The 25,970-nt window shown below is 37.1% G+C and overlaps 1 protein-coding gene across 1 annotated transcript in view; it reads left to right on the top strand.

Moving 5' to 3' along the window:
• RAPGEF4 (Rap guanine nucleotide exchange factor 4) overlaps positions 1–25,970 on the top strand; it is a 147,969-nt gene that overhangs the window by 53,817 nt on the left and 68,182 nt on the right. The window contains exons 5-6 of the mRNA XM_065751175.1: positions 10,901–10,973; positions 11,991–12,055. Of these exons, the coding sequence (XP_065607247.1) occupies positions 10,901–10,973; positions 11,991–12,055 (138 nt within the window). The remainder of the gene's footprint in view (positions 1–10,900; positions 10,974–11,990; positions 12,056–25,970) is intronic.

Here is a 25,970-nt window from a genome sequence, read left to right on the forward strand (position 1 = left end):
TTTCTATAATGAAGACTTTCTTTGAACCATGAGTGGATACACAGTATCAAAGGGGTCATGATAATCTTTGTCTGTATTGCTTCACAATAGAGAAAAACCCTACAATAATGGACAGGAGTGTAGGTCATTGCAAATTAGGTAGCTCTTCAGTTAAGAAGTGCTCAGTTCTAATGTTGCCAGAGACTTCTGCCTTCTGGAAGTACTGAAAGTCTCAATCTCAGTACACTGATACACTTACTTCAAGAATTAATGATTTCTTGCTGCTGGAAGAAGGGTGAAAAATACCAGATTACTTCTCAGCAAAACCTGCTCCACTTATGTCAGAATTACACAAGAATGCCCATATACATATATTTTGGCACTGCAGTGCACTTGTAAGCCAGAACCACCTGTTTCAGATACGTAACACTTTTGATACTGGTGTTCCACAAATCTCAGAAGTTGCAACTTCGGGACATTGCTGCATAGCCATAAGTGATAATAACACTTATGGGAATTGCTAGTCATGGGAACTGAATTTATGAAATGAGTTTGGGATATTAAAATAATCATAGCCAACAAAAATATTTGAAGCTTTTCAGCAAGTTGAGTTAATGAAAAAGTTTTTCCTTTCCATTTTCAACTCTTTCCTGCTGCAGATATAATAAATTTTTTGATGCACCTACTTGATGACATAGTGTGTGTGGTGCCTTGTCTGGAGTGACGCCTGTGGCCAATAGCCAACCAGAGTGTGTAAAGGCTGCTCAGCTGGCTGCCACTCAGTGAAGTAGATGAAAGAGTGCAATCAAACTGATTTGCTTTGCTCCCTGTGTAAAAAACAGCATGTTTATTTTTTAGCATTGCCTCTTTGTGGAAATTGTACTCCTTGTAGTGCATTTCTTCTAGCAGTGTTGGAGCAAGAATAACCAGGGTTTATGAGAATTGGGTGGTGTGGTGTATTTCTTACTACTTTTTTGTCATCTTTTAAACAAAATATGATTCCACTGAAAAAGAAACAAGATACAAAGATATCTAAAAACTAAACAACTGAATGAAGGACTAGGAAGATGTTTTACTTTGGCAATGATGGCATGCTCTATCTTGGCTATATTAAACATATCTTTCTAAATGGGATAGGTTGAGATTTCGGTATGCTACTGAAATTATTTTAGCTGTGTGCAAGATGTGTACAAAGAAGAAATGGCTTTTTTCTCAAGAGGAATGGCTTCATAAAAGTTCAGAAAACCAGTTCTCTTCCCAGTATGTGTGCCATCAAGTATATCATTTTCATAACTGTGCGTAAGTGTCAGAGCATCATTTTAAAAGCCTGGTCTTCCAGAATGACAAACTAAATGCTACAAACATGTTTCATGGAGAACATTTTAGTCATTTCAGTAGAAGTGCTCTTTCCCCTGAGTTGCCAGTCCTTGTGATGACTCAAATGTTCAGTGAACTATGGAGGGTCCCTCCAGTGAGCCATCCTCAATTTTCTATGGTTATCCTAAAATTTTCTGTTGTTTCTGAAACAAGTGTCTAATTATTTTGAGACAAGTCTTATGCTTATTGCCAGAACTTCTGAATTTCCTCCTCTCTAATTAAAGGAGTTTTCTTTCGGCTGTGCTCCACTTTGCTCCTACCTATAACTGGTTCCTACTTTTCCTTCTTACTAACTTTCTTTTTATTGTTCAACTTATTTTTCTTTGTTTCCTATCCCTATGTATTTCTGGTTCCCACTGTCCCCTCTTGTTATGAGGTTTGAAAATGTTTCTAATCATGAGTGATTTTCTGTGTGTGAGGGAGGTTGTCCTATTTTGCCCTGGTGAGACCAACTTGGAGTATTGTGTACAGTTTTGGGCTCCCCCGTTCAGGAAAGGCAGGAAACTTCCAGTTAGAAAGTCCAGTAGAGGACCACAAAGATCATTAGGGTCTTGAAGTATCTCCCTTATGAGGGAAGGCTGAGAGACCTAGAACTGTTCAGCCTGAAAAAGACTGAGAAGGGATCTTATTGATGCTTATAAAATAGCTAGTTGCAAGCGTCAGGTTCATTTCAGTGGTGCCCAGTGACAGGAAAAGGGGCAACAGGCACCAATTGGAACACAGGAAGTTCCATAATGACATGAGGAAAAATTACTTTGAACATGCCCAGAGAGGTTGTGGAGTCTCCTTAGAATCACAGAATCATGGAATATCTTGGGTTGGAAGGGACCCTAAGGATCATCAAGTTCCAGCCCCCCTGCTACAGAAAGGACCACCAACCTCCAGATCTGGTACTCTATGGAGATGCTCAAAACCCATCTGAATGCTTTCCTGTGTAGGGAACCTGACCAGCAGGCAGATTGGACTTCAGAGATCTCTTCCAACCCCTATGATTCTGTGATCCTTTGTTGGAATGTGCTTATTTCCATGTACTAGAAAAAGTAGGCTATGTTCAGTCATACTCCGAATTATAATTATGTACTTTGTCTTCAGATTTCCCCCCCTAATTATTTAGTATTATACATGTTTTGATTTCACAGCAGTGTTGCTGAGAGACTGCACAAGCTGCTGTTAAAGCAACTCACACTATAATCAAAATAATATTTTTTAAAGCGTTGAAGTAAAACTAATGTTATAAAGAAAATTTTCTTGCCTATGTATTAATTTGCATTTATAAAATATCCTCACTATTGTTACTGTAGTGGAAACAGGCACTTTGGAAGTTGATGTTCACTTGTTTCTGTGAGAATCAAAGGCAGAGAGTTAGGTTGACCCCACTGAACTCATTAAGAGGTTTATATTGGTTCAAGAGGAATTAATATTTAACCCAGAGTTTCTTTTCAGATCAAAACAGATTTCTAGACCAACATGCTTCTGGGCTTGGAGGTTATAAACATGAGAACAGAATTAAAAAATCAGCTCACCATTTTGCTTTTTCTTTTTGTTTCATATCTCCTTGTGAAGTCTGTGAGAGTATAGAAGAAAATGAACTGTTGATGTGTAATGGATAAAGTCACTGCTGCACTGTGTCAACATAAGGCCATTTAAGTGGCATTTAAGTTGTATTTAAAACCTACTTTTAGACTTAAGTATACTGCACAGATCTTGTGCTGACTTTATAGAATTTCACTAGAAGAGTGTGACTTCAGCCCGCTGTTGGGACCCGGCCTGCTCTGGAAGCTTTGCATTTTTCCTGTCTCAGTGGAATATAGCTAGTTCCACCTACTCTTCTTCAGATACAGCCTTTATCATAACATTCTTGCAAAGGTGCATTGGTTGTGCACATTGGGATTTCATAATTTGCAAGGTGGTGATCTCAGGCTGGAGCAATAATTTGGTTTAGAGGCTCGTGCTCATTCTGACTTCTCTAACACACATATTTACTATGCTGGTTAGGATATGTGGTCAGATGCAGGGTATGCACATTACTGCAGTTGAAATGAATTTACTGTTCTTTCAAAACTTTAAAAACAGCAGTCCCTGCCTAGTGTGACCTTTTGCCTGAGCTGAAGCTCTACTCCAGAAGAATGGAAGAGATCAGTTCAGGCAGAAGCGCAATATGGAGGGTATGATGTAGAAAGCAGCCCAGACAATTGGCTGAGCACTACCAGCCTCATCTTATTTTGTAAGTTTGTTAGTACCTGCATCCAGTATCTCTTTCAGACTGTCTTCTTGCACAGTGTTCCAAGACTGAGCACTCCTGGAAGAGCATCTTTGGTTCTTCCCTCGTTGAAGTTGTACATCTGAAAATAGAAGATGTGACTGTCTGAAAGTGAAAGGAAGTCACCTGCATCCAGAACTTTCAGAAATTATTCTTGAAAAAGGCTTGCCCTGTACATAACTTGTGAGATAACATCAGGATTAGTTCAATATGAGTGCTGTCATTGCAGGTTTAAAGGTTGGCTGTAGTGGTAGGAAAAATTATATTAAAATAGTGCCTTTCTTGGTGTAACTCAGCACTTCTTTTTCAAGCATTTTCTGTTGGCTTTGCTAATAAAGATGCAGATTAACAATTGTTAACTTCACAGAACAATTTAAAGAAGAGTGAGATTACATTCTGCATCATTCAGAAAATTTCAGTTAAGGTGTGATTTACTCCATCTCTCCTACCAGTGAAAATTGGGAAGAGAGGAGAGCACAGCTTGATTTTTCTGATCTTGTATTGAGTTTGAAGCACTACTGCTGACAGATATCATCATCTGATTTTAAAATGAGCAAATTCAACACAGATATAATTGTAAAATGTAAACACAGAATTGTGTGATGCTGTTTTTCAGATGCTTTTGAAAACATGAACTTCAGGTTGAATGCAGCTGAATTGTAAAAATGCTTTATTCTGTGGTTATACAAATGTAAAAGGAAATGTTTAATTCAGATGGTCTGTTTGTTCTTCTTTGTATATTTCCTTTGTCCTCTTTTACGTATATGTTATCTTTCCCACTTCTCCCAGGCAAGTCCTATCTCCACCCAACTGCATTTCCTGAGTGGATTCCTCTAGGAGACAGAATCAGAGGGCTGCATGATGTCATCTCAGTCTTTAAATTAGATGGAGCAAAATGGGCTGTGTAATTTGCTTAATCATTGCTCATGCTCTAATTTCCTTGGATTTGATTTTTTGCAGTGCAGTCTTATCTTTGGATTTCAATCTGGTAGCCAAGTCAGCTATTTGGCATGATTTCAGTGAACTGGGTACATTTTTCTTTTCAACTGAAACTCAAGGGGAAAATGTGCTCAAGCAAATTCTGCATACTGAGCTTTTCAAGCACAGTAAATTGATTTAAGTGGGAATGTGACAGAAAAATACATTTCTCTGAAACAAAGAGATCAAATAAAGTCTAGAGCATAGTTGATTAGAGTCATACAGAAACATTCAGAAGATGGTAAGTAGGCAAATACATAGAAAAAAAATGCAGATTCATCTGCTCGTACGTAAACTGTACTGATTCTTGGATCAGGATTCAACAATTTAAGAACAGGCATTTCTTGTATTTATCTCAATGTAACTAAATGGTACTTCAATTCTGCTATTTCAAGTCTTGTGTATGTTGTTTTAATAACTTGATTAGACTGATGTATATAAAATAGTATTTGTTCAGTGAATTGTGGTAGAATCTTTTTACATTTTTCCACTATATATCAAGATATGTTTTCTTTATTATAGTGTTTTTTTCTTTTTTTCTTTCTGATTTGTCTTTATCCTTTCCTTTAGAAACATTTCAGTTTTGTTTCCTTACCTATAACTTGGATGATGTCTTGGGAATCACAAATGCTGGAATTCAGCAATATTCAGGATTCTTTATATTCTCCATTCTAATGGAGAATACGAAATTTCCCTTTGCACCTGATCAGATAAAAACAGCCCTCAATATCCTGTTGTGCTGTATATGTCCTTAATGACCTGAAACTGGTTTCAAATGCAAGGATGCACAGTGAGGTGCATGCAAACTGTGTGAGATTACTCATGAACCATGTCTTAGTGTTCAGAAGGAGGTCCTGCTAGAAATGAGGCAGAACTGTCTGCAGCAGCCACCCTGCTGGGCTACAGAGATGAGGATGCTGATAACACCCTATAAGAGGAGGCAAGGCTCACTGAGGAGGTCAGAGCTACAGCCCTGAGAGGGTGCCTTGGATTCTGCAAGTTCTCTCAGCCCAAATGGACCTCACTTGGAGCTGGGATCACAGCTATTATATTACATGTGGCCCAAACTTGGAGCACATTGTGCCAGAGTCTGGTTGTTTTTTGTTTGAGAAGCCACCAATCACACTGTTCAGCCAGTTTTCCACTTCTATACAAATCGTTTTTTCCTTTGATCTGATTATCTGAGATTTTACCTGTATATTCAGTTGAGTTATTTCAGTTAGGGCTGATCTTTGGGGGGGGCAGTAGCATCAGGTCTAAAGACAAAGATCTAGACTTCAAGATGCCAGTCTGTGCTTGATTTGTGAGGCAAAAAGAGGAACTAGAAATCTTCTGGGTTCTTTTATATCTCTTCTTATTCATCTGGAGGAAAGAGAAGAGACAGGGCACCATGCTAAGCTCACAAGGGAGTTTATTATTTTCCAAAATGGTATGACTGGCACAACCAACACAGAGGAAGAACAGAACTGTACTGAGAGCATCAGTGATCAATTATTTATTACTAAAAGAAAATAAAGAAGCTTGCCCATGCTGAATAGCTGCAGTTCATATCCCCCTCAGAGGAACAGTAACAGAAGTTCTGGCAGATAGCAGGGAGGATTACAGAACTCAGGTAACAGTCAAAGGAACAGTATCTAATAAAATAGTTGCATGAGGTTTTGCAGAACGGGTGGAAAGGTCACCTTGATATTTGAACTAAGATTTCTAGAACTGAAATGAATTACAATGTTATTTTGTATCACTGCCAAGCCTGCAAGTAATGCATACTCTGCGTTCTGTGCTGCTGGTGGTAGGCAGAGTTGGAGGCAGCAGTTCACCTGATAATACAGGGTCTTGAGGTTATATTCATCCAGCAGCTGCAAAAGAGGATTTACCACCCCATCTTAAATGGCCATGAGACAGGTCAATGCATAGCAGCATTGTGTTTTAAAACTGAGAGTGGGAACATTAAGGAGAAAGAAAAGATCGTGTATGTGCTGTGGTCTGTATAACCTTCTTCAGATTTAGAAAATGATTACTTCCAGTCATGTGTGTGTTCACCTGGGAATGGTGAATGGTGAAATGGTGAACAACCTTTAGAAGCTGGGTTTGTCTCCCTAGTGCTTTACAAGTGAAGTGCTTATGGAACAGTCCATTGGTTGCTCTCTTCTGACTGGAGGACTGCTGGACTTAGGAGCATATCTTGTATGGAGATTGCCCAGGTGGGCATACATTTGTGAGCCAGACCTGATAATATTGATACTATCCAATGCATGTGGAAGAGAACAGATGCACCTCAATTTTCTTCAAGTCTTCCTGGCTTGTTTTGGAATGTTTGTATTGTATAAATCTTTCCTTTTGCTCCTTTCCCTTTAAACAGAGATTAGATATATTCAATACTTGCAATAGAAGAGACTAAGATGTTTTTTACACCTTGTGTACATAAGGGATTCAGAGAGAGCTTGCACCTAAATTATAGTAATTGTCTTTCTGAATATCATATAAAAATTTACCAAAGTGCATTTGTGGTATAGAAGAAAATCCACTGAAATCATGGAAACAACTGAGGCTCATCACCAGCTGACCAAGGAATGCCTTTAAAAGCTGTCAGCATGAAAATTCACTTCCAGTGCGTCAACAGTGTGGAAAGTATGCTACTTGCTTTCCTCCTTTCCTCTCATCCCTTACTGCTCTTCGGCAGTGCTCTTCTGTGCTTTAGGCTATAGCAGTGACTGGAAAGGTCATGTTAATTTTTACTACTGTGTGGATGTGGGACAGTCACTAACTGGAAGAAAAAATATGGTCTTTATTACTTGTGCTGTCAGATTAGATGCAGGAAGTGTCTGATCTTTAAGCTATTGCGTGATAGAGTTTGTAAATAGGTAGAAAATTGAAGACCGAGTGAATAGGTCACTGAGTGTAGTTCTAAAACCTGCTGTCACGTTGGATTTACTGAACTTGACAACTTCTGATAATAAACAAGCTCATGCAATAGCTGTTCCCGTTTTTCACAATGAAAGCATTTCCAGAGTTCACTCCAGCGGTGGAATACATTTTCAGAAACCTTTTGTAAATATTTACTATGTTAATTTTCAGGATTATTTTAAATGTCATTTACCAGAAAAAATGTTACTTACAGCATTTTCTTTTATTTACAGATATTATGCACTCAATATTGTGTGCTCCTGATTGCCTCACCTTTCAGAGAGCTCAGACTGATACTGTGAATTTTTATGCAGTTATTTTCATCTTTGCATATTTATGTTTCCCAGAGGACCATATTTCCTCTACTTTTTGATGTGTGTCCTTTGACATTTAACTTGCCTGATAAGCTGGCAAAATTTTAGGTGTAAATTGTACCTTTCTCACTCCACCGAGGTATGTTTTAGAGTTCATGAGTAGGCAGTCCTGTCAGCCTTCCCTCAAGGTACCTTAGGTACAGAAGGTAGTTTAAATTATGCTGAGGTTCCCTGGAGGAGTCAGAACAAATGAGCCTTCTGAGGGCATATCCTGAGCTGGTTCCTCTTCTGGTAGTGCTGCCTGACTTCTCTCACAGGCAGCACTGCATTGTGCTTGCTCTTTCAGTCTCCTCAGTAGACTTACCCAGGACAGGTTAGGGCCTTATTATAAAGGACAGCAGAGCAGAAGTCCTTGGCAGTGTATGTTCTTTGTGGAATTTGCCATCCTGAGTGTCAGGTGAAGCTCAGCGTGGTTAGGGGCCTCCATAAGCAAGAAATCTTCAAGTATTCCTAAAGCTTACGCTATGAGTGTAAATAAATAATGTAGCAAATAATAGTACAGAATGCAAGACTGCATCTATCTGCCCTGCTTATGTGGTGAAAATCAGACTTCCATTCAAAGACAGATGATATTGGGTTTTTTGTTGGTGGTGGTTTGTTGTTTTTGTTTTTGTTTTTTTCCTCTGCAGTTTTTGGAATGCACCTTTTAAAGTGTCACCGTCTTAACATACCTTTGGATACCACTGCTTGTCATGGTGCAAAACCACAAAACCATGACACTGCTTCATGGCAAATGACTATGTTTTTTTCCCAACTTGTGTTGTACAGGGCAGTTGCATAACAAAGTTAGAGGAATTGTCTTTTAAGACTAAATTATGCACATCTGATGCTCAGTATCAAGAGATTCCATCCTCTTAATGTGATATATGCAGTTCTGACTTATTCTACCTGTAAGACTTGTACAGGTAAGCTAGGCTTCAAAATTTCATGGAAATTGCATGGAGTGTTTTGGGGTTTATATCATGAGAAGAATAAGCAGGAGAAATATTAGGAAATTAATGAAAGAAAACTGCTCTGTGGTATGTGATGATTGTGAATGTGGTATAGGGATATATGCATTCATTTAAAAAGTAAAAAGAGAAAATTACTAGTGTCCTACTATTTAAATTCCTTATCAAGGTATGTTAATGTGGACTAATTACGTATTTTTGGAAAAATACTATCTTGGATAAAACAAAACAGAACTGAATATCATCTGAATGGAAGAAAAGAAAAAATATTATATGCTATTGGATTTTATCTTATTCCAAATGAAACATTTCAGCTTTCCATTTCTAAGCCAAATTCCAAGATGAAAATTGCTAGAAAAATGGAACAAAACATTAATCTACACTATGAATAAAATGTAATTTCAGCCCATTATAACATGTCTTCCTTTCTTTCATTCTGTCATCCAAAGTGAGTTTTTTCCCTTGTTTTACATGTATTGATTATTTATTGAACTGAGAATATAATTACTAATATATTAAATTAATTAATATAAGATTAAATATTAATTAATATATTAAATTAATAATATAAGAACATGGGGAAGTAAATGGTTTGGAAAAGAAAATAGGAGAGTTTTATCCTCAAATTAAATAGTAGTTTGTACTTGGTGTGACTGACCTGGAATAAAACATAATGCAACTCCTATGAGTTTTCAGATGGATTATGGGTGAGATTTAAATAATATGTTACTAAGCTTTCGGATGTAATCACATGTCTAAAAATAGGATTGGATTATTAAGATTAATGTAATCTTTGTAGCTTTTGTTATTATTTAGAATGCAAGGCATTCATTCTTCAGTGCTAGAACAGATGAGATTTTCATATGCATCTCTAGGAAAAAACATTGTTAAAAGAATAATTCAAGCATCTGTTAAACTCTAGCAGACAACATTTAGAAAGTGAATACATACATCCCAACAGCTCCATAATGCAAAGGATAAATATTTTTCATTAACTGGTCTATCAGGAAAGCTTTTTAACTCACTTGTTGTTCATACTGACTTGAAATCTACATGTATTTCAACTGACTGTTCATGTTCAGCTCATTGCACACCCTATGGACCACATGATATGTTTTGTTTATGCTGATCAGCAGCATCTCTGTTGCACAAGCTTGTTCTGTGGCTGCTCCAAAAAAAAGGGAATTATAATTGTTTATCCCTAAATACAACAGTAGCACAGCATGTTTGAAAATAAAAATGTATCAGTTACTCTTTGAATGATTTGTACGTGACAAAAGGAAGTGTTTCTTTCTTCCCCTTGGTGTTATATTTTAACTTGTGAGTTTCTTAAGCTGCAGGCAGAGCCTCAAACCTTATTCATCGTGTCATTCACTGAAGAAAAATATCAGTTACTGACATCAATTCAATTATGTAGTTTACAGTTGTATGAAGGACATTATTTTTACAGTCACAAAATTTTGATAGTACAGTTTGTGTGGGTGTATACATAAAATTGGTTCTGCATTTGTGTGTTGCATAACCTTGCAGTTTTGAAAACCAAACTTTTGGCTTCCCTAATGCATTAGAAGTAAATGTTTGGAATCTTAGTAGTAAATCCTGTCTGTTTCAAATCTGCTACCAAAACTATAGTGGTACATGAGACTTATAAATTCTTACTTTACAGCTCTGTCTCCATCCTTGCAATAACTTTCAATAAGGTAGCTTTCTAGCTCAAGTTTAGCAGAGCAGTGTAACTTCAAAAAAGCTTTAAAGCAGGCTGTATGGGAAATCACACAAATGAGGACAATATTGATTTGTTGAGCCCTCCAAGTTGTGCTTTGGGGAAATCAAGGAGGGAACTGTCTTAGCACAACTTTTGATAAAATAAAGGCAGTGTGCTCAAATCAAGAACACTAGCCTTGTAGCACTAAGAGTAAAGACATATCTGACTGACTCAGTCATAGGCTGTTTGTGGGCATGTGAAGCACAAAGCAACAGGCACACAGATGTATATATGACAGCATCCGTCTGTACTTATACATCTGTACTGACTTATACATCTGTAACTGACTAAATTTGCCATTGCTGTCTTTCAGAAATACCGACAGTATATGTCTGGACTTCTCACTCCTCCTTATGGTGTTATGGAAACTGGCTCCAACAATGACAGTAAGTGTGAGAAAATAGAAATCAAATGTTATAGGAATTAGAGGGAAGAAGAAAAGGGTTGATGAAAGTCCTCTATTTTGGGATGTCAGAATTAAGATGTTAAATTCAATTCAGTATTATGGATACATTTCTGTTCCATGTAGGAGGAAACACTTTGGAACTTGCTTGATTACATTCCAAACTTATACAGAACTGTGTGCAAATCTGTATGCTGATTGTATTATGTCACATAACATACTTAAATGTTGTAGATGCCACATTAATTCTATGGAATGCAGCTGTGAGTCCTGCTAGTAAAATACATTTTACAGACTAGCTGACTTTTTGTTTTTATTATTATTTTTTAGTATGCTAGGCTACATAACTTGCTTGGTAATGTGGGTTAGTATTTGGTCATATAGCCTGCTCAGGCATATTGGTGTCTTGGCCTTAGTTAAATAAGTTTTGGTATGGTTTTGCCTCATGAGAATATGTCAGACTGTGGGATAATGGTGTAGACGTCTAAGGGGGGCCTTTGGAGCCACTTCTGTAAATCAAGATATCTGCACTGAGTTTCCAGAGGATTATTTAGATGCCAACCAGGATGATATCTGATGCCCTATGCTCCTTTCAGTAAATTTTGGGCAGTGTGTTTTGTGATCAGTATATTGTACGTTGTACAGTGTAGCATAACTGTCCTAGACAGCACAAAGGCAGTGCTACGTCTGACTTCCAGATATCAAAACACAGGTTATGTTAAATGAAAAAAATATGACAAACTCCTGTAATTGTGCTTCAAATGCTAAGTTGTGAACAAGTACAATTTCTAGCCAAATAGTATGTTCAGAAGCTAACTTCTTGTCTTTTTCTTGTTTCTAACAGAAAACTTTTGCCTGAATAAGTATTTTGCATCAAAAAATCGTAGATGAATATGTATATTATTAAATATCAAACACGTCAAATTCTTTTTTCCATTAGCAAATATCTCTTACGTAAAGAATATTCAGTATTTATTTATTTATTGTATTCTTTTTTCAGGAATGCCAGATAAGGACGGTATGTCAAGCGGTGCTCTTTGCCAAGTTTCTAAAAATTGTAATAAGGTAAACCACACTTATTTTTGCCTTTGGATTTTGATGGGAAGCTTTTTGATAATGGCATTGAATTGAAAAGACCAAGATAAAAATGCAAAGCATATGGCTGATGCATGTGATTACAATATGCAACTTATAAGGATATTTCAGACAAAGCTTTCTTCAGTTTTATGATACAAAGTGAACATCTGTTAAAGTTTGTGTCACATGCTGACAGGAAGGTAGGAGAGAGTAGGAAAGTTATAGTAGAACACAGTTCCTTGTATGCTTTCTTTCTGGATAAAGGAGTTTAATTGGATGGATTTATGTGATTTCTTTAAAAGGTAAAATGACTTCTTGTTACAAAAGAAACATCTCTTGGCAGAACATAAAAACAACAAATTTTTTTAGCATGTTTCCTTAATGTGAAAATAACTACTTCCATCTCTCCATCTGTCTGTCTGTCCTGCTTCCTCAAGGATACTGACCTTTCTTAATTGTCACATTTAGTGTTTAATATGTGTATAAGTGCAGCAGTATGCAATTCCTTTTTCTAGCCTTATTCACAAACACTTTCTCATACAACCATACCCTTTATGAAAATAAATATTCTTCCATGCTTTAAGTAATAATTCATAGATATTAAGATTCAAAGATTTCATAGATTTGATTCATAGATTCAAAGATTTTTTTATCTTTTAATCTGTAAGCATCTTATTTGAAATGCCAACGTCATAGAGAAGCACTTGCAAGGCTGTACATGAGAGTTAAGACCCCACAACAAAAGCATCAGGTGTAGTATCCAAACAGAAATATGTGTTATTTTCTGAAGCAGGTAGAAATAACAAAAACATCCTGGTCTTTCCTGAATGGTGATATTCCTCCAATAACGGGCAGTAATACTTAGTTAAGGAGAATACGTCCAGAATATTTTAGAAACAGCAAAATGTTGATATCAGCTTTGCTGCTGATAATCCATACTTTTCTAGCAGAAGTGGACTCTTCGTGTGCAAAGTAAACATTTGGTTGTGTTGGAGACAGAACTTGATGGAATGAATTTTCTTCAGTGACTTTTACAGGAATAAAATCCTAAGCAAACTGTATTCAATTCTCTTCCAAGACACATAAAACAGCCATCCTTCTCCCTCCCACTATCTGTAGACGTTTGAGTGGAGAGAAGCTGAGAGAGTAAATATGTGACAGATGCTTGTCACCTTGTTTTATCCTGGAGGAGCTCAGGCAGTCCCACGACAAATGTAGCAGTACCTACACAGCATAGAAATAGTTCATGAGTCCTAATTCTGTGGTTTTGCCATATGTTCATAGTTCTCTCTAATTGTGTTAAACGACAGGCAAGTGCAACAGAAGTAAATACTAAGTATTTTATTTACTGCATGCAAGTTTCTTTCCTGCAATTTAAAATAGTACAACTGTTACAGTAGATCTTCATGTCCTGCTGTCAGTTTTGAATGATATGAGAAATACTATGATTGCAGGGCCAAATTCCCATAAGTGTTGCCAGCTATTTGAAATACAAAGCAATGGGCTACTAGAAAACAGTCTGTGTTCATATGTTTTATGTACTTTGTATATTCTACTGTCATACGTGTCTGCAGAAATTGCTAATACATCAGGGACAGGCATTCATCCAGGGAAAGGGTAGTGTTTGCAGAGTATCTTTGAATTACTTTATCTTATCATTGCTAGAATGATGCCTGTAGGACTTGCAGAGGCCTGCAAGCTGCTCAATAGTGGCCTGACAAAGACTGAGAAAGGGTCTTTCTGAAATTCAGAGAAAGTTTTTCAAAGTCTTTCATGTGGCAAGAAGACATTACATACTTAGAAAGAGATAACATCATTTCTTTGGTACTTCCAATCATAATGGTACATTTTTATCTGTTTATTTCGTTTAGTTTTGGAGGGAAATTGATAACTATAAATAATTTACTTCAAATAAAATAAAATATATTCCACTCTTGATATAAAAAGAAAATGCATGTTTTTCTGGTTTAAGTTGTGCTGAGCCATTTCCAAGGACTGTATAATAGTTTATTTTCCATATTTGCTTATTATTTGGATTTCATCTTCATAGCTTAATTTTTCTCTCTTATCACGTCTTATTTTTTGATGAGTAACACAAGATTTTGCTTTTAATGTATGCCTTGAATATTTCTCACCATATGGGCATGTTTGCTTTTCCTAGTTCATTAAAACCTATTAAAAAGAATTCTGTCTGGAGAAGGCAGCAAAGAGATTTTCTTACACCAAACAAGAATTCATTTGCATTTAGCATTACATTATTGAACGTCATTTAATACAATGCAGCAGTTAAATTGAGCGTAAAATACTGATACAGAGAATGTTGTAGTCTTCAGTTATATTTTGAGAAATGGGAAAAAAATCAAATTTAATCCACCTGACATAAGGGGAAATAATACTGCATCTGTCTTTTTAACTAGTCAGTCTGATATCAGTGCAATGGTCTTACTAGCTCCAGTTTTTGAACCTTCTGATGGAATAGATCTGGATGTAACTGGATCTGCTAGGTGATTATAACCATAAAGCCAAAATGACAAAATCAATAATAACTTCAAATACATTTTTGGATAAGATACAGAAGAGTACTTAAAAGACAGGGGAGGTCGGGCTCCATTGTGCAGGCAGAACAGGTAGTGGTTCTGTCTCCATATATTACCAGCAGAGCTGGCAGCAGGGTTGCGTGGTGATTCCCACTACAAGATCTTGCTTTTACAATTTGTCCAGTTTCTCACTGTTTAGGCTGAATTTTTCATGCTGAGAGTTTGCTCTGGCTGATTTTTAAGTTGAAATATATCAAACCTTTCTGACATTGAGGCTGGGGGAAAATGCATGTCACAAGTTAAACAGCTTTTCCCAGTGATAATCTAACAATCCTGTCCTGTTGACTAGGTGCTTGACATTTAGGGCTTGTTCTGGCAGGAAGGAGTGCTACTGGCGACTCTACAAAATGAGCCATCCTGTTATGCCTTGGAAAACATCATTTAAAATGGACTTATTAGGGAGATATAAAAGTTAACCACTAACTTTTGCGTGCAGGCTGTGTGCACTGTGTGCAGAATTCACAAACTATGTCTTTGGTCCCGCTCTGCTTGGGCATTACTGTGTAGATGCTTAATGGTACGGTTTTTCTTACAGTGGCTGGTTGCTAGAGTAATATTTGAGTTACAGCCAGAGTCTGTAACTGAAAATTATCCTTGTCTCCCCTGTGCTTTTACACCCTCTACTGGTGCCCGACTATGAAAGGAGTAGAGAAATAGCCCATTCTTCTCTGGAGACATGAGATATATGATGGTTTTTAAGTAGAGAACAGCATGTTGCAGAACAGAGCTGTACAGACACAGGAATGAATGTGGGTAAGAACAGAGGATGGCCCAACTGAGAGCATGAATCTTCACTTTACTGTGTGGCTTGGTGCAGAGTGGTTTTTTCTGCTGTCAGAAAATGTCTAAAACTCCTTTTTATACTCAGCCTAAGAGATGATAGGAACAATCCACAAAAAGTGTAGAACTCTGATTAATGTTAATTATTCTATTTATTCAAGTAGTCGATAGTAAGACAGTTCTAACCATGCTAATAACTCCCAGCTGAAGTTTTATGTTCTTTTCTGAAATGAGCAGTTCTTTTTTCCGTAGTGCAGTTTGCTAAAAGAGCCCCAAATCCTCAAGACACTATACCAAAAACAAAACAAAAAACTAACCAACAAACAAACCTGCATGAAAGGAAGGCTGAAAACTCAAGTGCTTGAAAGCAGAGCTTCAAGAGTGAAGGCTGACTGAGCAGTGTTAATGAAGTCCTCTTATCCGTGTTTCTTATGGTACAGACTTCATTTCTTCATGTTTATTGTGGTACAGACTTTGATTACTTACTCACATACCTTTTTCCTGTGGCAATTCAATTAAAACAACATCTCACCTCAAAAAATCATGCTAGTTTTCTTTTTGTACAACTTAATCTCTATGCCTGCTTTGAATAAATAAATAAATATCCTGCAGAGATTTGTACCCTTCATGTTAAAGCCTACATCCTCAAAGGAGGAAAGTGTTTCTTCATGTCTTTTATACTGAAGAAGGCAATACTAAACACAGAAATATGTAAGGATATTAATTGTATGAATTAGCACAACTTAGTCTTGATCTCAAGTTAAGAATATATATATATAATTTATATATTTTTTTCTGAATTCTGTTGTATTTTGTTTCTGTTAGTTTCCCATTTTTTGTCTACAAGTTGATATTGTGATAAAGAGTTGCAGAGCTCCCTCTAGTGCACGAAGTAATATTCAGAAAACACACAAATCAAGTTTGGTAAACTTACAGTCTGGAAAGTCACCTTTTTATTTTGTACATAATAACTTCAAATCCTCTAGACTGAAAGCTTATTGAAAGTGGTTTGAACATATCTTGTAAAGCAAACCTTCTGTAGGATGTGCAGGAACTAATCTGAAAGTCACCTTTTTATCCATCTTCTTCCCTGATTAATTTTGACATCAAAAAATGTAGACCAGTTTTCTTACTGAACTTTCAAAAAGACTTTGTCACCATGCTGACTGTTATGCGCTTAAATAATTGGAAAGATTATGAAAACATGATTTACAATTTTATCAACTCTAACTGCATTTAATAATATTTAAGAGATCTTTCACTTGACAGATAAAGACATAGATTATCTAAGTGTTAATTCCCAAAGTAATGATAATTTCAACATTACTGGGCAAATGAATATTCTCTTATTTCAATTTTCAAGCTCTTTACTATATCTCTGGGCATTTTGAAGTATATTGTTTGTGAAGATGACATTAGAATTCACTAGATACAACCTTGAAGAGTTCACAGAAGATACAAGTAATAATCATGTTCAGCCACAAAATTAGCTACTCTAGCTATAAACACAATAATTTCACTTCTAATTTCCCTATAGTTCAATTTTCTTTTCCCAGATGACCAAGGAGAAAGCTTGTCTTTTAACGTATTCAATAGACTATCAAACGTGGAATTTGGTAGATCATTGTCAGAATACTAAGGGAAATGTTTTGTGCACTCATGAAATTCATAGCCTACAAGGCTGAACAGAGAGAAGGCAGAAAAGCTGGGAACATTCTAGTGAATTTATAGATGGAATGACAAGATATTTGTTTGGAAGTGGTAACCTCTCCAACATTCACATGAAACCTGTTGTATGAGAGCTGTTTTCTGTGTGGACATTTTATGTGACTATAAGTGTGCGTTAATTCCTAACCTGGCCTGGTTTCTGTGCTAGAGTCTAATGTCAGTATCAGCACAGGATTAAAAAAAAATCCCTTTTCTGTTTTAAAGTGATTTCAATAAAGCACTGTCTGCAACCATTTTTAGTAATGTCTTCATACAGTCCTAACTACTGGTTACTTTTATGTGAAGGTAGTATGCTTAAAGGTCTGTCCTTTGTTTTGCACTGAATAGAGGTTCTTAGGGTTCAAACATCATTACAGCCTGTAACAATTTGGCTAGTGCAGAGGTAGTGCATATAGTTCCTGGCAATGAGTCACATAGTGACAGCATATGGCAGGAGAGATAACAAAGACAGAAGTGTGATATGAGTAGGAGTCTGTGACAAATACATTTTTCATATGTTAGTGATGAATTTCATTATGAAAAATGTGAAGGTCTATATGTCATCAGAGCTCTTAAATGTAAACAAAATTGTTAGTAGGGCTGCAGGTTTACAAAAGTAAGTTTTGCATAAGATAAATCTTTGCAGAACCATCAGGGAAAGTTTGGGGGTGTCAGTGTCTCCAGTTATAGCCATGTGGAGATGATGTACAGTTGTAGGCCTTCCTTCCAAATGCCAGTGTGAATAGCAGTGCCTCGAAGAAATGCTTGCACCACTTTGTCTTCTTTTATCCCATTCAGCTGTTTGATGATCTGTAAAATATCTGTGATCCATGATTTCATTGTGTCTCCTGAATTCTGGAGACCATAGCAGCAGTTTCTATTGGAAACAGCTTATTCTGCTTTAGCTAATCTTATAACCAAACTTCAGTCTGACCAAGAGAGAGCTAGCCAGAGTAGTCCCAAAATGGGCTTTGCAGTTGTGATCAGTGATTTTCCTTTGAGTCATTATAATCCCAGAAGGAATAATGTTGTAGAGGGAAAAACAAACAGAAAAAAAAAACACCAGAATCCTTTGTTCAAATTGCTGCATATTTACCAGTGTACATGTCAGAATGACTTAATTTCACTTCTTATTATACTTGATCCAGTTCAAGAATCCCCGTTCCTTGAAGCCCTTCCATGAATTTGAGGGGAAGAAAATATGATCCCTTCTTCTGAAATGAGAAGTTTTCACTGTTGAGTCTCTCAGGACAGCACTAGGGATAGAGTACTCTACAATGATAGTGAGGCTGATAAGAGACAGAGGCAAGACTTATCTTGGTAAATGTGGTAAACCTTTTACAGCAAAGGGTAGAATTTTGCAACCTATAGATCCTAAAGAAATAGTTTTATTTTAAATTTTGACCTTATTTTCTAAGAATGGTAGCAACACTGGACTTGGATGAAATATATCTAGATGTATTTAAGTTTTAGAATATAAGCAAATGGCCACATTTATCTTGAGAGAAGATAATGAGAAAAATCATGAATAATACCTGATAGTACAGCAGAGTTCTGTTGTGAGCACTGAAGATAGTGCATCCCTTTTCTATCCCAACTGCAAAAAAATCTCTAGAACAACCATTGGCCATTTCTCAGGACTAGAAAACTAAATTTGGAAGAATGTGCCTATATCCTTATTAACTGTTGCAAGAGCTTTCTGAGGCATTGTGAAGCTAACCAAATGACCCAGATCAGGATGAGTTTTATCATGAGAAAGAAGTGAAAAGATGCAGAATGAGGGGTGGGAGAGCGAGAGACCTTCCATCTCTAAAAGGACAATCCATGTAGTTGAGCAATACAAGTTTTTAGTCCCACAGCTTCTATGTGTGAGAACTGCATAATATGTAAGACCACCTCAGCGTTTATCTGATCCAAGAGTCCCCTCTAGCAATTGCTGTTATTTTGTTGCTCCTTCTCCTCTTATTATTTGTTTTTCATGTCAACCTTTGTTGCAATTTGTATGCATCCTAGTCCCTTGTAATTCTCGTTTATACTGGCTGTTATAATACAAAGGGCAGAGGAAGGTCTCTGCTCCAAACACCTTGGAGTCACAGAAAAGATGGACTGTCAGAAAAAAAGATGGACTGTCAGAAAGTTGCTGGTTTCCTTGGAACCTTGTAAGGCACGCAACTTTCATGTGTACCTACATTTTTCTGATTTTTTTCCTTCAGTGATCAGTCCTTGTTGTGATCATCCTAGGAAACACTGGGAGTGGGAGGAATAAGTTTGGAAATCAACAGATAAATGAAAAACTAAGTTACATGTATTTATTAATTTGATTATTTGAAAGGAATCTACCTCACAATTTCCATTTGTTAGAGTAGGAATGCTGAGTAAGAGCAGTAAGCAAGTTCTTGACTCCTCCCTGAGTAGCCTCCCCAGAACTGGATTACAGAGGTGCTTGGGGTAATTTGGATGCAGAGTCTTTTCCCCTTTGTGGAAAGAAAGTGTATTTTCCTACTGTTGCCTAATTGAGTAAGTACCATTGTCATAGTTTAGATAAATAAAATAAGATGAATAAAAGAAAAATAAGAAATTCCTAGAAGATGCTAGAAATTGTAGAATGCTCATTATTGTGAAGCAGCTATGGAAAGATATTTAGATAGGAAAATCACTCTTACTTCCAGTTGTGTGCAGAAAGGTAGCATATTGCTTTACCTGTCAGTAAAGGGCAAGGGGACTCTGACAATGTGTACTCTGGAGCCACATTTGATGATTCTTGCTCTTTGGCTGTGTCTTTTTTGTGAATCTGCCCCAACCCATAAAAACATGCACGTATGCTCCATTTATCTCTTGCAGTTGAAAGGCTGAAAGAGTGGGTAATTACACAGGAAAAAAAAAAGTTCCTTTTCAAGGTTCATGTCTTCAAGCAAGTCAAGCGTATACAAGTAGGCTACTTATATTTGAAACAGCAAAATGATTTTTTTGAATCTTATAATTATTTTTTCATGTTTGGCAGAAGAATTAGATCAGGGATCTTAAAATCAGATTCTATTTAGTTACTCATATCACCTCTCAGAGAGCACTTTGACTTCTTGTCCTGCAATGCATGCAGGAAATTGGTATTCCACAAAGTCAAATGTAGTTCTGAAGTAATCAATGTGCCTGATGACTTAGCAACATTTCTTTTTAGCTAAGTATAGATGACAAAAATTTGAGAGATTAATAAATCGTGTGGAAAAGCAAGCTGTCTGGTGACTTTTGTTTTTCTCTTAGTGCTGCCTAGAGGTAAGCCAGGAATGGACCCTGTACTGACACCACCACCAAAACTTATGTTTGGATTATGGTGCTCAGTTACAGCCATTTGGAATGAGGAAAACTGAAGCAAAAATGTCAGATGGCTACAAAAGAGCTGAAAATGTAATTGGACTGATGTTAGGGGCAAGTGTTGTTCGGGTATTTAAAGATTTATGATTTTTCATCATTTATTCCTTTTGTAAATTTCCTCTGAAAGAAAGCTTGGCACAGGAGTGTGACTGTTTGATCTCCGCGTGCTTTATCATCAGTGATGCAGCTGTCTTAAAATTAAAGATCTCAGTTAGTGAGGAAATACAAATATATATTGCTGAGTTGGCTAACAGAGAAATGAGAAAGAATACAAAAATTTAGGTTCAGAAGTAAAAATGTGGAGGAAAGAAGCATACTTCCATTACAAGTTATTACACTGCTACTAATTAGGGTTACCCTGTCACATTCGTTTTCATCTTAGGAAATGAACATATATAAACAGTTTGTATAATAACCCTAAATATAAACTGGATGGGGAAGGAGCCAGTAACTTAATGGGCCAGCATTATGGTTAAGTCTTTGTAAACTTCTCAGTATTGGTTTCTTTGCTCTTGCTGTTTAAGATCACTGACTTAAAATGACTTAATCTGAGTGGTCTTAAAAGTATTTTCTCTCTGCTTCACTCTTCCCTTTTAGGTTCAGCTGGTTACTTCTCACCTGAACCCAATAACTAATTCAGTCTACCTGAGAGCCCTAGAGGTGCCAGCAGTGTCCCCCAGCAGAGGCAGAAATGGGTGACTGGGCAGTAAGCTGTGGGAGCAGACCCTATAGTAAGGGAGCAGAACTGTCAGAAGCACGTTAACCTTGATTTTGAGCTTTATTTTCTACAATTCTGCCTGAAATTTAACTTCCTGTCCAGAGGGTGGAATACAGCAGTCTTGTTTCATGCTGCTGTGAATTATCTGAGGCTTCAAATATCTAACCTCTTCACTGCTGGGCTTGTCAGCTTGAGCTGCAAGAATCCCTCTGGCCCAAACCTGGTGCCTCTGCAGCCCTCTTCAACTGCTGGGGAGCAGAGGAGCAGCAGACTGGGCAACTTTTCATCAGGCCTGCTTGAAGTGCTGTTGTAGTTCACTGCAAGGTCACCTGTGAGTCTGTATGATTTCTGTCTCGGGTGGCTAAATACAGATTTGTATGATGTGTTCTGTTATGGCTGTAATACTCATGCAGAAACAGGCAAAGTCATTCCTCTCTCCCTCCTTCCTCTTGAGTTGTCTTAATTGTGTTCAGAGACAGCCTAGATTAGGGACTGTGGTCTGCTAACTGTGGGTTCTGGCATCTGTTCCAAATGAGTCTGGGAAATGGGCCCAGGAAAGATTTTTTGTCACTAGCTGCACAGGGTTCCTCATCTTGCCTGGCAAAACTCCAGGGGTCTGCAAGATAAAGCAGACTCACCCTTCTTCCTTTTTTTTTTTTTTTTCTTCCCTTCTTCTGTCTCCACCCCCTACCCCCCAGTTCAATTCACACTCACCAAATGGTAGTTAGCTTCTAAGGATTCCAGGGGAATGTTGCAAAAAACATCTTGACTTTTGTCACATTTCTTCTGCTATAGATGTATAACCACTGCTCCATGGTAGTCCTGGGCTTCTGTGTGTAGCAGAGTGGCTCTCCCATCTTCCTGGGATAGTAGTCCAAGCTGGGAAGTGAGAAGGGAGAAAGAAACAAGGAGTTTCTGAAGCCTGAATGCTTCTCCATCTGTTTGGTTTCTTCAGTGGTACAGTCAGTGTTCTTGAAAGACTGCCTTTTGTTTGGCTTTTCTGCTGTGAAGTTTGGGGTAGAGAGCATGGACTGCTGCCTGGAAAACACTATGTGACCTTGTGGCACTACAGATACATGGCAGTCTGCAACAATATTTACCCGCCTTCACTGTTCCAGAAATTCTTCTAAGAGGATGTACTACCCTTTCTCCAAGATACTGTATTTAGAGTGACTGTGGTGGAGTAACTGAAAATTCCTACATTTTTCCAGAAACGTTTGATATTTTAGACAAGAAAGTCAGCTGTGAGTACTCCATGTGTTTAGTGTCTCCAGGCTGGTTTGGATTACAGTAATTAAACTTCTCTGCAGCAGTAAGCATTAACTGTTCTCATGCTGTGATTTACTTAACCTAATGCAGAAGTCATTACCTTTTACAAAGCCAACAGAGGTCTTTGCTAGAGCCAGTTAACCCAAAGAAGATTTGGAGGTTGTTGAAAAAGGAGGTGAGTGGTTGAGACATGTCAGGTACAGAATATCAGTTCAACTAAGCAATATTTTTAGTACTGATCTGAAAATTAATACCAGCATTAAGGAGAAATAGGAGAAGGGGGATAAATTACAAAATTTGTACAATGGGTCCCTTTCCATTTCACAAGAATGGGGTTGGTTCTGTGATATCCCTAAAAGCCAGACATCACAGAATTTAAAGAACTTGGGCTACATACTGAGAGAGGTAAAAAGAGGTCATTTCTTTGAGAAGTGTACTGTGGTGAATTGGCATGAAAAGAGATGTGGCTAGCTAGGGAAAATGTCAGGCAGAGTAATTTCAACTCTCTGTACAAGTCCTGAATTAATTATTCCAGTGTTCTGTGAGCATTTCTGAAGTTTTTTTAATTAATTTTTCTTTCCTTGCATTACAATAGTGATCTATTTAGCAACAGATGATGCTCAGATTATGCTTACAAGTATCTGAGCCTAACTAGCTACTGGGGAAGTTGACCTGCATTCAAAACAATCTAAAAAAAAATGTGAACAAGTTTATTTAAATGGCAGCAAATTGGGCAGTTGCACGGTCTGTAGGAAGGTGGGAGGAGGTAAGGAACAAATTTTCAAAGGTGAAATCTTTACTATTAAGCGCTGATTATATTTTGTTCAGATTGGCAGGTTTGCACTTTCTTTTACTATCTTCCTGTGGACTATCAACTGTTGACAGAAATGTGCATTAGCTCATTTGTATTTTATTAATTGATTATCCCAATCATATTATGTAATTAATATTAAGATTAATGTTAATCCATATTTTTCAGATCTAATAATTTGATTCCAAGTACTTTTGTGTGTTTTTAATCAATATAATTACTTCCAATGAGGTATCAAGACAACAGTGAATTAGCTGTTTGTATGCACATCACTTAGGAAATTCATTTCAAGCTGGTTAAATCTGTGGGATCGCAGTTGGGTTTTATTCTGAAAGAGAAGACCTTACCCTTTCTAGCCAGTATTTCCTTTCTGAATTTATGATGTTGGACTTCTCTCATTGCTGAATTGGATCCTGATGTCTCTTGATATTAGAAGGGAGACTTGATGCTGCTGAGTTGTCCTCAGAAGGTGTATGTTGCCTCTTGTGACTTAGTTCTGAGCTGTGAGGGCTGGTACGTCCCAGCCAGGAACAGGAGCTGTCTGATGTAAAAGCCACTAGGAAGAAGGTTGTTAGCATAAGTAGATAAAATCCAGAATTGAGATGAAAGCACCCAATAAACTGCACAGTGTTTGATATAGATGGGGAAGTACAGTTAACAGGTTCAGCAAGGTATTTTGAAGTCAGGGAGAAATAGAAGTATAAGGAAGATAAGAAGGTTGTTTTGTGGATATTTGTCAAGAGCAGAATGCATGTCTCTTTCACTGATGCACAAATATGTAAATTAAACAGAAGTGCTTGAATGGTTTTAATGTTTATAACAGAAGACTGTAAGCTGTTGAAGTAAAGTAATACTTGGCTGAAAGAAAAATGTTTATGCTTTTCAGAAATGTGTTCTGGTCTGGCATTCACTGTGGGATTTCTTTCTTCTGTTTACTTTCATATGCTACAGAAACAGCCATTTACTTGCATTATAAAATATATTCTGTGTAGATGGAAAAGATCATTAAAAGTCATGTGATTTCCTTCTGTGATGATGTTGCACTGGGTATTGTTAGATTATACATTCTCAGTTTAATTTTTATCAAGAATTTATTTCTGAAAAGAATGACAGGAAGAAGAATGAGAAGTAAATAGAGAAGTTGGAATCTGAGGCAGGTTTGCTGCACTTCTTAAATGTTTCTTCATTTTGTGCATGTTCACACGTTACACTATCCTGAACATGGAGACAAAGGAACATGAAGTCACCAGAAGAGACACAAAACAGGTTTAAGTTAACATCCCTTCTCTGCTTGCCAGTCACATTATCCTGATACTGACCTTTCTAAGGAATTCAGGATGTAACCTTCAACTGCCATGAGCCCCATCTCACTTTGATGACTTCTTTCTTTGTTGAAAATCGTTATAAAATACTCAGGATGAAATTTTAGGCACTTGACTTGCAGGATTTCACTTACAATGTTCAGTAGTGTTTTCAGTTGCTCATTTTCATTACTTGTCAGTGATATAAATAGTCACTGTCATCCCCATTGCATGATGGGGATGGAGAAGTTGAAACACTTGGAGGCAGAAGAACGAACTGGGTTTGCATGATAAATAAACTGGTATCACTCAGATGACAGTGGGGCTCTTGGCTAACTTGGGTGATGTTTTGACCACACTGAAGAGTTTCAACAGGGTCACAGTTTCACCCCTTAATTCATGCTCCATTCAGTTTTTTGCATGCTTGTGCTTGGTATGAAACCATTGCACTTAAATCTTCACCATGTATTTCTTGGAGGGCAGTTCTGGTGGCTGGGTTTGCTCAAAGCACAGGTGACAGTGCTCAAAGCACAGGTGACATCCAGTCACATTTTTCTACAGGCATGGCTTCTAGGAGCTTTGGAGCTTGTGTGTGCAAAAGTTATGAAAGAATCTGGAAAGAAGGGAAATAGATCCTCCAGAAGCTCATCAGCCTTTTGCTTCTCATTGTTTTGCTTTTGAATTGTGTATCTAAAGCATATATTAGTGGCAAGTCTCAACTTTGAAGTCTAATATTTATTTTAATTTTTCATCTTCAGCATTATAGTTTTTTTCATATGTATTTCAAGTAAACATACAGTTAAAGCCATAGATACTAAGAAAACAGTAATTTGCAGGCTATAAAAAAATATATTCCTCTGTAGATTAATGAAATGAAGCAGCAGCACAGCAACCAGTAACACATGGGATTGAGATTCCATATGACAACTATAGCTACGCCTCAATCAGAATATCAGGAATGCTCACAGCAGCATTAACATTTTCTGACATTTTATTCAATGCGTACAGTGCAGTTATAACAGCTGTTTCATTGTATAGGGAAGCAGAAAAATGACAGAAAATAAGACATCATTAGGCATGTTCTGGAGTGTTGTTTTTTGTGTATGTGTGCACTGGTCATAGTCTGCTTCAATATTCTTTTTCTCTTTGACATTCACAGTGAAGTATCATTTTTGGTAATGGATGAAGCATTTTATGTTGAAAGGACAGACATTTACAGTTTGTCAAAGAAAGACTGTGGAAATGCTAAATAATGCAATTTTAATTTAACTTTCTAAAATAAATTTACTACGCTAATAGTATCTGAGAATTTAAAGGGACACATTTTCCTGTTTATGCTATTATTAGTATA

This window comes from Cyrtonyx montezumae, unplaced genomic scaffold (genome assembly GCF_038088225.1).
Source record: "Cyrtonyx montezumae isolate F1298 unplaced genomic scaffold, pur_monq_1.0 scaffold_7, whole genome shotgun sequence".
Lineage (NCBI taxonomy): Eukaryota > Metazoa > Chordata > Aves > Galliformes > Odontophoridae > Cyrtonyx > Cyrtonyx montezumae.